Source organism: Mugil cephalus, chromosome 1 (genome assembly GCF_022458985.1).
Source record: "Mugil cephalus isolate CIBA_MC_2020 chromosome 1, CIBA_Mcephalus_1.1, whole genome shotgun sequence".
In the NCBI taxonomy this organism is placed as follows: domain Eukaryota; kingdom Metazoa; phylum Chordata; class Actinopteri; order Mugiliformes; family Mugilidae; genus Mugil; species Mugil cephalus.
The window spans coordinates 34571779-34584395 of NC_061770.1; the positions used below are offsets into that span (position 1 = coordinate 34571779).

Here is a 12617-nt window from a genome sequence, read left to right on the forward strand (position 1 = left end):
GTCTCTTTTTTTCTCACAGAAAACGATGCATGAAGTATGAAACTGAAATGATTTAGAAATAAATGACAAAAATAAGGTTTTTTGATGCGCACATAAACTCACTCTCAAGGTGCAACGTACCAAGAAACACTCAAGCCATCAAGCTTAAAATTGTGCACCACTAATTACATCCCATCCATGATTACTTCTAAACCATCTAAATTCTGACACATTTGTGCGTGAATGTTGTTGTGTTTTGTCTCAAACTGGGAAAGATTTTTTATTTGTTAATTCACTACCGCTGTGATTCACATAGCAACAGCGTCAGAGGCCCGTGAATATCACACAATTTAGACTCATTCACCATTACAAAATTACGGACAGAGCCTGACACATGCTGTTTATTTATTTTTTTGTGTGTGGTGGATCATTCTGTTTCATGCCGTCTCTGCTCTGAGAATAATAACTGAAGTCATTACGCCCAAAACAGATCAGTGGATAACGACCAGTAATCAGCCACCTCTGAGACTCATACCAGAGCCATACCCCCACCAACATCACTACATTTGGCAATAAATTACCTCTAAGAGTTTTTGTAGACTTGTCTTAAACTTGTGGAGAAAAAAACAAAACAAATTGATTAATATCTCCAGACATCTCGTAGCCGACAACTAATTCACCACCGCTAAATAAATGAGAAAATGCCGCCATGCTCCAATTACACTTAGATCTAATTATCCTATCAGTGATTAACATACCTATTTACTCCATTAGCACTCGGCCGTCATGAAGGGCGCCCAGTTGTGCTGAATTTTATCACTCCTTTTCTTTCAGATTCTGCGTGGCCTATTGTTGCTTATCGTGTTGTTCTTCAGAGTATATTTAGGGATTGCAATATCAAGATAAGAAGGGTAAATCTGCATGAAATCAAAATGCCATATCCTTCAGCCTGTTAAGCCTCCACCACTTCTAAAATGTTTTGCGCTTCTTTAATCAAAATCTCAGTGCAAGTTTCTCAAAAGCCAGCAGTGGTCCAAAAAGTGAGTGGTACCCCCCACCCTCTGCACATTAGTCCTGTTTATATGCATGAAGACACCAAAAACCTGAAGATCAACAAAACAAACAATAATGCTAAATTAAAAAAAAAACAAAAAAAACACCACCAAGAGGAGGCCTTAAGGTGGGAGGCAGCAGACAGAACTATCTATTTAGAATAATCCTGACTCACAGCTGTTTCTTTTATCATCTTAAAAGGGGGTAGAGAAAGGGCACCAACCGCATAAAACAACAAAGTGAAGAGGGCATTAAAGGAGGATAAGATATCTTCGGAGTTATTCGACTTGTTTATGATATTCGGAATCCTTATCAAATAACAATGCTTGGCGAGCGTTCAGCTCATTCTTTATACAGTACATGGGGTTAACAGAGACTGCGGAGTGGAGACATCAGAGGTGTGAAATTTCAGCAGAGGCTGGGTTTGCTTCAAAAGCTCAGGGTCAAAATGAGCCTCTGAGCACTTCAGAACCTAAACTAGGCCATGCTAGGGAGACATATGTTAGACACACACTGTATGTATGAGTCTGCTCTTAAATAAAACTCACATTTTTAAATGGATCCTGGCTTTTTGACGTTAGTCTCACAGTCTCACAGTATATTTTTAGTTGATGTATATAATTATTATTGTTTTTATACTTAACACCACACTTACCAACACTTAAGCTGTTGATACCCTGTGAAATACCAGTCACTGGCAAAATTATTCAGTTGAAGCTTGCAAGCTTTTTAATATTACCCAGAGAAAACGTGAGCACCTATCCTCTACTTCCTTCTCTCGAACTCAGCACCTATCCTCTACTTTCTTCTCTCGAACTGAGCACCTATCCTCTACTTTCTTCTCTCACACTGAGCACCTATCCTCTACTTTATTCTCTCGAACTGAGAACCTATCCTCTACTTTCCTCTCTCATACTGAGCACCTATGCCCTACTTTCTTCTCCTGCACTGAGCACCTATCCTCTACTTTCCTCTCTCATACTGATCACCTATCCTCTACTTTCCTCTCTCATACTGATCACCTATCCTCTACTTTATTCTCTCGAACTGAGAACCTATCCTCTACTTTCCTCTCACATACTGAGCACCTATCCTCTACTTTATATCTAATTTCCTCTCTCTTACTACTCGTGTGTTAACATTTATGTGTTACTATAATAGCACGTTTGCAGCATGTGTGTCTCCTTCTTCATCTCTCTTTCCATCCCCTCCCCTCTTTGCCTCTTCGCCAATTTCCTCCCGAGTGTCTCTGGTCTGGAGTTGTGTGTTTCGGATCTGCTAACGACTCATTTGTGGAAGTAGAAGCAACGCTTGGCTGCGACTGTGGGTAGCAAGTCAATAAACCATGTGCATTTTTGAAGGATATCCAAAAAGTGATTGGTGAAAAAAAAAAACTTGCCGGTTGTTATATATGACCTGAGATAGCAAAAGTTAAGTGTAACTCTATCCAGTAAACAATTCAAATGAGAATCTAATGACAAAAGTTATGCATTTAGCTGTAACACAACCACAATAGTTTCCATTTGTGAGACTCACTTGTATGTGAAAAAACTAAAGAAAGAAGCAAGGGAACAGAGCTGAACACTGAAACACTGACTTCTAAAAGGGCACAAACAGCAACACAGGTTTCATTTTCGTGTGGCTTTGGAAATATTATACACTGACGACAAAAAATATCAGCTGCCAGCATGTCAGCAGCTCCAGTATGAAGCCCCTAAGCTATCAAAAAACCATACCAGTGCAACATTAATGACAACTGCCATATTGCACTACACTGCTGTACACTGTACCTTCCAGAACTGTACCTTCCACTTGAACTATACACACAAAAGATGAAATAAATCTCTGTTCTCATATTTCTGGGAACTACTTTCAAGAACAAAGATCAAAATAATAGTCCGGTGTGATATTTACATTAATCACAGGTTTGCTGCTGAGTTACTTGGGTCAAAATGATGTTTCCCACTAAGCAATGCCTAATTATGCATAACTGTAAGCTTTGGTGTAATGAAACAGGTCATTCACATGCAGTTTTATACCACATATTTTTATACATCTTCATTTGTGATGAATCGCAGATTTTGCTGCAGAGGCAAACCCTTTATTTTTGTATCAGGTCGTAAACATGTTTATTTCTGCTGTACAGTTGGGCATTTTAACTAGTCTACAGGGATCGCCTCTTTCAGAGACAGCCTAAGGTGGCCATTTGAGGGACTGTTTTTTCTTTAGACACTTCTGCATTAGCATTTATTTATTTATTTATTTATTTTAGCCCTGGAGGTTGTTGCTGACTATTCATTGATGCAGAGATGCAGAGCACAGATAGATAGATAGTCAGCTGTAATATCTAAAGCAGGGGTGCCCACGCTATTTTAGGTTGCTGGCTACTTTTCCTTTGATATTTTCAAAGGGATAAAACATATATATATATATTCACCCTACTGTAAGTCATATTAATTGTCGCTCCAGTGTTAAAAGCTCTATCCATCTTTGTTTTTGTTACTCTAAGAAGAAAAACGGTTGCACAGCATCGTTAGAAAAATAGCCGTGTCCCTTTAGAAAGACGCTAATCTTGAGTTGTTGTTGATGTTGTGCTCGGCTGTGGGTGTGTGCCGCTGAACTGAGGGCATGTTGCAATAAAAGAAAAAGAAGAAGATGAATTGCTGTTTGCTCTGTAGGTGCAACAGATGAAAGAAAGCCTCGCATCTAAAGCGTTTTTTCAATGACACGAGATCTACCTGCACTACCTTCGCTGAGCTGCAGAAACTAGTTAGCCAATGAGCTAGCGGTAGTGGACACGTGATTCGTGAGTTTTTTTTAATTGGTTTGCAAAAAAAATGGCTCTGATCTTATTTTGTGCAAACGACGTGTTACCAAAGTCGTATCCTGACGTAAGTGTGGCTACACCACGGTTAACGCAACTAATCCATATATACATTTGTTGCAGCCAATTCTTTTAACATTTTTGGGATTCTTTCTTTCTTTCTTTCTTTCTATAGTCTCAGGATCTGAAAAAAAATCACAATTTTTTTTATGTTTGGTGAATTGCTTGTGAAGCATTCCTCCCCTCAGCAAGTTAGGTCCATTTATTCTCTGATTCAGACCGTCCAACCCAAATTTTATAACAAGTAATCAACCCCTTCCGCCTCTTAAAGTAACAAATGTCTAATCCTCCAAACACTCCACTCCAAAGCTGAGTAACTGGCTCATAAACGATGCATGATTCCTCCTTATCTGCCTCCGGCTTGCTTGTACTGCTCCAATAAATAGTTCATCACTTCACTTGCTGTTGTATTCCCACCATCTATTTTCCTTCCTTTTTTTTTACGACAGGCTTGGTGACAGGCCTGCAAAGCGCTACCTTAGCCCAAGGACACAGTGTGACAATAAGATTAGGGAGCTGTGCCCGGCAGCAAAGTGAGTTGAGTGTGTTTCATAACTCAGTGTGTCCATGTGAATGCGTGTGATTGTGTGTGTGCGTGTGTGCACATACCCCATGGCTGTGGCAGCGTGCGATGCAAGTCTCCAGCTCAGTAAAAGAGGCGTTTTGGCATCTGCGCTCTCTGCACACCTGTGGCAACACAAGCACAAAGATCACATACTGTGGTTAAGATTACAACGCATGCTCACAAGCGATGTGCACACTTTGATCGGACTTGTGTTGGCGTCCTCCGGCTCTGGAACAATCTCGCTGCCTGAGGAGATCGGGGGAAAACGGCGTCGAGTATCAACTTCTGGAATCAACCGCTGGCTGTTCACGCGCCTCGTAGTAACGTCTGAGCTGCTCATTAAGACGAAAACGCATTGTCTCTACGGTGCGTCGCACGCCGAACATCGAGTGCTGCACCGGCTTAAACGGCAGCCCTGAAAATATGGAGCTCGTTTCTGGACAACATGCTGAATCTGAGTCTTTAAAGTAATATTCTGGTTTTCGTTCTCATCACTGCAGCTCATATGAGAGTGTTGGTTGGTCTTCTCTGCGCAATCTTTAATTAGAACACTGCTACAGTTTCCACCCTGTGTGATTTGCCTCCTTATTTACGTACTCTTTTGATTCCCAAAGTCACGTCCAGAAGCTGGAGCCTTTGGCATCAATGGACAGATAATGAACGCCGTTCGTCACGCGTGGACTGTGTTTGGTGAAAGTGCCTTTGAAGTGTTTGCATGCGTGTCCTGGTGTAAATTACAGATTTACATCAAACCTTCTAGTACGGCAGAATTTAAAGCTAAAAGCTATGATTAAGGCCCATTTGAATGGACATGGTGAACGCAGCTGGTGATCAATATGTAGTGATGTGTTTTGCTGTTTTAACTGTTTATTATGTTTTGTTGTTGTTTTTTCCTATTGTGTACTATATATTGACCCATTATGCTGCTGTCTTGGCCAGGACCCCCTCACAAAAGGGATACTGATTGTCAATGGGATTATTTCCTGGTTAAATGAAGGTTATTTATTCTTTTTCTGTTTTCACTTATTCAATCAGTTACTCTCGTCTTGTTCTCTACAGTTATGATGATAATGATAACAATAATCAGATTAATGTCAGAATTCTTATTTTTAAAGTCAGAATTTTAGCCACTAATTCATATATATATATATGTAGCAGCCAGTCAGAATTCTGAGAAATAAAGTCATAATTCTGAGATTAAAATCATAATTCTAAGAAAAAATCCAGAATTCTGAGGGAAAAAAAATTTGAATTCTGAAAAAAACATGGGCAACATCAATTTGCCAGTGTTTTTGTTATAACAGCACTTTCATTATAATAGTTCATAGGGAGACAGTTAAAAATCGATACAAGTGGGCGAAGATTCAAATCAGCTGATGGAAAATGAATCGTGATGTCCTTTTTAAACAGTAGAGGGCGTAATCTAGTTTTGAGTTCACTTATTCAGTGTTGTACATCACTGTCAAGTTTTCAGACAAAAGCTGCTGATCTTCCAAAACAAACAAACAAACAAACAAACAAAAAAATCCCAAACTAGGTGGTAAACCTGCAGGACTTAGCTTGTTTATTTGAAGAGATTTTGTTTCTTTGTATTGTTCATTCAGTTATTTTTTGCTATTGCACATTTTGCGCAACCTCAGTAAAAAATATAAAGGGATTCTCTTAAATTTGTTAAAGAGAAAATATAATTTGTAGTTTTTATATATCTAAATATATGTTTTTTTGTTTTTTTAAATATGCATTAATTGCATAGTTTAGTTTAGTTTAGTTTGTCTGATAAATAATTAAAGGAATCTTTTCCAGCTATAATTTGTCTGCAAGCTCATTTCTGTTAAAAAATCTTAACCCAGTATCGGGAATTGTGTCAAACTGTGAGATGAGTGCGTCGTTACATCCTCAATAATTCAGGATATTGGTGGAAGTGATCAGCCGGCCTCTCCTCGTCTCTTTCTCTGACATGACGGTGAGAGGTGAGCGTGGGGAGGGATCAGACGGAGAAGAGATGAGGAGCTCCAACGGGAGTCGGGGTGTGAGTGAAATGCTGAGAATTTTTCTTTTTTCTTTTTAGGAGTAACAAAGCTCAGCGTGACAGAACAACAGAGAACGGCATTTCAGCTCAACAAAAGTTTCCAGTGGTCAACAAAAGTGACGAAGTATCCGGGAAAAGGTCAGAGCTGCAGCGAGCGGGTTTGTAGAGAAGAAAATCTACACTGAACGAAGCAACCAGAACAATGGTTCAATGACAGCGACTTAACTGTTCATGTGTTAGCTTTAATACACACCGATCAGCCATAACATTATGACCGTGTAGGTCGCCCTTGTGCCTTGTGACAGGATGTTGTTTGTGGGGGTCTTTGGGACCTGGGGGTTGAGGGGAGGGGGCCTCTATGGTGGATCATCCCACAGACACTTTGATGAGTTTGAGATCTACTGAATCTGGAGGCCAAGTCAACACCTTGTTTCTAAACCTTTTTCCAGCAGAACATTGAATTGTCACACGACGGTCAATGTTATTTACTGCTCCTGGCAGTGGTTGTTTTGGCTGATCAGTGTGTGCACAACTAAAGTACAAGCCTTCAACCTGAAGTAGCCAGTACTTTTCTTCAAGCTTCTTTCTGTCTTCTTCATGCTAGTCCTGGTATTAGCGCTCCATCCTCTGTGCTTCACCCGTTGCTAACGGGTTGATCAGTGAAGCCGAGCTTAATCTGTTCCTGTGTGACAGGAGCAGATGCTTTGTGCTACGTGCGCATTTACCGCCCATTCAAAACGATGACTCAAGATTCGTCTTCCTGGGCGGTAGACAATACCCTCCGCCGCCTATTTTGTAATTTATTTCTCACGCGGCACCATCTTTTCCTTTAAGAGCGCTCCGCACAATAGGAATGAAAATGAAAAGTGGCTGGAACGCGGCGCAGAGGGAAAGGCAATATAGACGTACAGAAAAACTGAAATTGCCGGTGGAATGGAAGGGAGCGCGGATGTCGCTCCGTGCATGTGGATTTTCATACGCATGCATTGCGCATGCATAATTCAGCTGTTATTTTGTATGATTTTTGTGTGTTTTTTGTGCCCGTGGGTGTGCTTGCTCTGAAGTTTTTATTCCACTCTGAATCTGAGAGCCAGGGGAGGTGCCTTAAATGAGTACCTGACACAGAACGCTGATTTCCCAGCTCCCAGTGACATTTAGTTTTGTAACAGGCTGTTATAAAACCCTGATCATTTATTCAGCAGGATAATATGGGCGACTAATAACAGTGGGAGCACCAACAAACGATTACTGTCTTTAGATATACAGCTCTTGCATTTGGAGAAAAGGTTCAAGAGCCACAGAAGAAAAGATCTGATTTCATATTTTGCTGCCTTCACTGAGGATGTAAGTGGCCAGGTTAAATCGGTGTCGCAGCAGATGGTGTGCAGTGTGTAATGTGCAGACATTACACTTTTATCCTTAAGAAACTTTCCATGAAATGTTTTGTAAACGTTCATTGATTGCAAACATTTTCATAATGGACTTGTACTTCTGTTACAGGTTGTTATGTTACTAGTTCGGCCCCCAGATTGGTCTGTATGGGGCCCCATTGAACAGAAGTGAACATAAACAGTGTCTTGCACTGTCGCCACCTGGTATAGACTGTATATAAATATGAACGACGTGTCCCGACTTCCTTGCATTGGCCAAACTGACACTATTTTCCTGGGGATACAGGCAGCGTCATCTTGGGACTTCAGAGCCAGAGTCTTAGGGCGGAGCCACGATATCGATGCTCCGCCCACACTTCCTCCAGACCCACTCACGTTGTTGCTTAATTAATACTATACTCTCCTCTGCCTCCATCAGTTTTAACTTTTCTTATTTTTTAGCTGCTATTTACAGAGCACTTGACATGGCAACTGGTAGTCGGCATAATGTCACATCCTGTTTCTATAGCATCAAATAACTAACTAAAATGAAACTTAGCCAAAAAATTTATACTTGAACATACATCAACATTATATTAACTAACTGAAATGACAGAAGCCATCCTTATTTTTTTTAATGACCCATACTGCGGCCTCCAGCCATCAGGGGGAGCTCTACTTGCTTTGGCTTCACTTTTGAGGAGCAGTTCCACCATCCATCTTTATATACAGTCTATGTTCTGAGTCTCTTACAGAAGAGTGTTGTCTGCGAGAACAGTTATGATATTTCACGGCACCGTCAAAGTCCCTTTGAGTTTGAGAGCTGGTATTAACATAGAAACCCTTACTGATGTCACAGCTCATTAATACATCACAGTAACCCCACTAATCAACCTTTGACTAACCTTTCCTTCTCCGCACTTGGTGCCCGTCATGACGAGGCCTGGGTCGGGCAGGTCGCCCTGGCCGTCCTGGGTGCTGTAGACATAGGTGCCGCGGCACTTCACCTCTATGCCGCCCGTCCTTATGGTGGTGTCAATGGACACGGCGTTGGTGCCTTTAGGTTTCTTTGCAGCACTGTGGCACTGGATCTTACCACACTTGGCGTCACTGGACAAAAACAAATGCAAGCATGTTAATACGAGGCTTTAATCTTTTCAAAGGCAACTCATTTACATATCTAGGGCGCTAGTCCGGCTCCATTTATTAGCTCTGGCAGAAGTGCGGCGGTTCGTCAAAACTTTGACGACTACATGACTCTCAGATGATCTCCTTAAAAGCTGAAATCGTTATTTTTGGTCATTTGGGGACAGTAGAATATTCTGGAACTGCATCACAGACCACATCTACTTCCTGTGTTTCTCTGTATAGTTTCCTGTGTTTTAACAGCACTATTGAGTGCTATTTCTGTAGAGTGTCAGTTGGCAAATGTTAAACAGACGAATGAAAGAGTCTTTAATTCAGGTGGAGGCACGATGGAAAGTCTGCGGATAAGAGTCCAGGCGAATGCTAATCAAGCTCCACGGTGACAGACAGTGATCATAGGGTCCGGTAGAGCAACAGTTCGGTAGAGCAACAGTTCAGTAGAGCAACATTTCTCTGAGCCATAGCTTTGGAGTTCGCAAAATAAGTTGTAATAAATTCTTAAAGTTATGCTGTTTCATTAAATGTAAATCTGTCAGGCATCACTCTCCTGTAGCTGTCGCTTTTCTCGCTGCTTAGCATTTCTTGCTTGCGACAGTGTACAGATATTTCAGTACGTCCACTTCAATTGATGCTAAGCCCACAAGCATCAGCTAAACTGAGAAAATATGACGTCAGTTATCACGAGTTTTTATGAGAAGAGCGAGGGAAGACTAAAATGAGTTGTGTGCCTTCGGGGCTAGCGCATGAAGCTAGCCAAGCTAAAACAACATCTCATTACAAAGAACCCAGAGTGTTGGAGACAAAACTGAAGATTTTTATTCCCCATGAAAGGGTGATGAATGTTCAGTTTTCTGCCAATAATTTGAATAAAGGGCAATAAATTGTGTTAAAGCTGGAGAAGTTAAGTATGCTTTAATATAGTTTGAAAATGAACCGATTCATTTCGACTGTGCCAGAAGCTTCAAGATCTAGAACTTGAAAGTGATAAATGTTGTGAAGACAAAATGTAATTTGAATGAAATTACTCTGTGTAAAATGAAACAATGCTTTATTTCTATGAAACAGGTGTTTTAGGTTAGTATTTGGTTTGAAAAGTTTAAAACAAATAATTCCTATGGCCCCTGCGATAGGCTGGCGACTTGTCCAGGTTGGAACCCAACTCTCGCCCGATGCCAGCTGGGACAGACTCCAGCAACCACCGCAACCCTAGTGCAGGATTAAATGGTAAGAAAGATGAGATGGGATGAATTCCTAAGGCATCTGGAATCACAAATGGTACTAAACCCTTGTAAGGGGTCCTGGAGGGCGCATGGCGTCCAATTTTTTGGACATTCACACCAGTGTCCTGCTGGAGGTCAAGCTGGAAGACTCTGCCAGTCCTAATCCTGCAGATATCGGTACTGCTGATGGGTTGCAGACCTTCTACTGTCTAGATCTCCTAGACTACCACCCTGTCTCCTGGAATCTCCTCCACGCTCTTAAGACTTGACCCTTTTCTAGAGAAGGCACCTGTTGATGTCATGTTCCATCCTGGACTAGTTGGACTTCCTGTTTACCTTCTGTAGGGTCCAGGTTTCTCCTCATGATGCCAATAGTTACCCTCAAGCCAAAAACTGTCAAGTATTCATGATCCTCCACCTGTAAACCCATTCCTCTGGTCTCATTGTTGCCTCTCTAGAGCACCCGATGCTAATTAAACTGATTACCAACGCCTTCTGCTGCTGAATAGACCGGATCCCAGAAGTTTAACTGACTATACTCTCAGCAAAAAGTGCTCATTTCATTTCATTTCTTTTTTTTGTGTATATAGCTCCTGGTGTCTTGTGTTCTTTCCCTCAGGAGAAGCTCAACCAACTTAATCCCATACAGAGGAAGCTTTGACAAGCTCTCTCATTTCCTGCTTCCAGCCACTGTAACAGCAGCTGTGAGCTTTCTGTTGTGGCTTCACATGTTGATTTGTGGTGTTTTCGGACTTTTCTGCGGTGCCCATGAATGCCTTGTTTTGGTTATTTTCGACCGGCACGGCAGGTTCACTTCTGTTGCCTGGCTCATATCCAAGTTTTTAATGCAATTTGTTTTATTCTCCTCTGTGAGAGCTTGTTGTGCGCGGGGGTCGTAACACCAGTAAAGAAAATAATGAGATTTGAGATGAGTGTCAGAATCTTTCAACTTTAAACCAATTCCCTTTTGTCAGCTTCAACAAATACAATAAAAACCACACGATTCACTGGCTGTCCATCGTGGGTGTGCTTAAAACAATCCTGCATATCCCCCCCCCCATAATTAGTTAACACAAAGTATCAGAACAAGAGATTTAATATCACATCGACTTGATTAAACTAGTTGTAGCAATTATCTAACAGAATTATTCAGTTGTGACAGAAATACAAAAAGAATGTGAATGGTTTTAGTCTAATTATCCTTTCTGGTGTAGCTCCTGCTTGATAACTCGTGTTGTTATCATGTGTCCTAAGCCTCTCTCACCTCTTCTCACACTTCATGTAGGTGCCGTGCTCATCTTTGCCACAGTTCCCGAAAGCGTTCCCCGCTGCGTTGACATCCTCAAAACAGGCGTCGTGGGCCGGTCGAGCTCCTGGAAACAGAGCGTACCCCGTTAGAGGACGGTGTTATACACTCTGCACTTTGCCGACAACAAATGCCAACAGCTCACGTCTGCTGCAGGGAAGGTCAGGGAGACATTTTGAGAGATAATGTGCGGCGTCAAAGCTACAATCCTGGAGGTGGTGGGTGAGGAGAGTGAGTGCGTGGCTCTACAGATTTGCAACTGTTGATATGTGACTTCACTGTTTCTCGTTAGGAGCCCTAATCGCTAGACCAAAGACCAGAATGTTTTGGTGACGAAAGATTTGTCTGGAACGTCTCCGCTGGGAAATAACTGTGCTCCACAAAAACCTTCTCCCAAGTCAATCCTAAACCCTTTCTGTGTGTGTGCGCCTGTGTCAGACTCATACACTTCGTATATATGGACGGCACTGCTCCTCAAAAGTGAAGCCAAAGCAAGAAGAGCTCCCCCTGGTGATTGGAGGCTGCAGTACAGGCAATAAGCTCCACCCCCTCCATATTAGCGGTCAGGACTTGGGACAAACTAAGAACAAGTAAAATTTTATCTATTTTTTTTTTCAAGATGGTTTCTCTCATTAGATAGATCATTATCATTTAAGTTTTTACTTCATTGAAACAGGATGCGATGTAATCAGGACTACCAGTTGCCATGCCAACCAATCCCGAGAAACCGTGAGTGTATAATCCAACATTTCTTTGTAACTGGTGGAGGCAGAGCAGAGTAGTAGTATTAATTAATGTCATTTTAAGTAGTTAATATAATACTGATACCTACTCAAGTGTAAATTTTCCTTTTTAGTTCATTATTTGACACTATAGAAACAGTATGTAACATAATTTCTATATGTCTAAGGTCTGAAAGTGTCTCAGCAGATGGTCAACGTTATTTACTTCCCTTCTCAGTGGTCATAATGTAGTGGCTTTCGGTTGACAATGACAATGTATTTTTATACTCTAATATTTTCTCTATTTTTCCGGCGCAGCACTAAAGACTCAAATAGAGAAAAA

The 12617-nt window shown here is 41.3% G+C and overlaps 1 protein-coding gene across 1 annotated transcript in view; it reads right to left on the minus strand.

Annotated features, from left to right (window-relative positions):
* Positions 1-12617, minus strand: part of adam19a (ADAM metallopeptidase domain 19a) — a 148667-nt gene that overhangs the window by 12691 nt on the left and 123359 nt on the right. The window contains exons 15-17 of the mRNA XM_047593599.1: positions 11511-11619; positions 8786-8990; positions 4526-4603 (exon numbers count right to left, since the gene is read on the minus strand). Coding sequence (XP_047449555.1) covers positions 4526-4603; positions 8786-8990; positions 11511-11619 — 392 coding nt within the window. The remainder of the gene's footprint in view (positions 1-4525; positions 4604-8785; positions 8991-11510; positions 11620-12617) is intronic.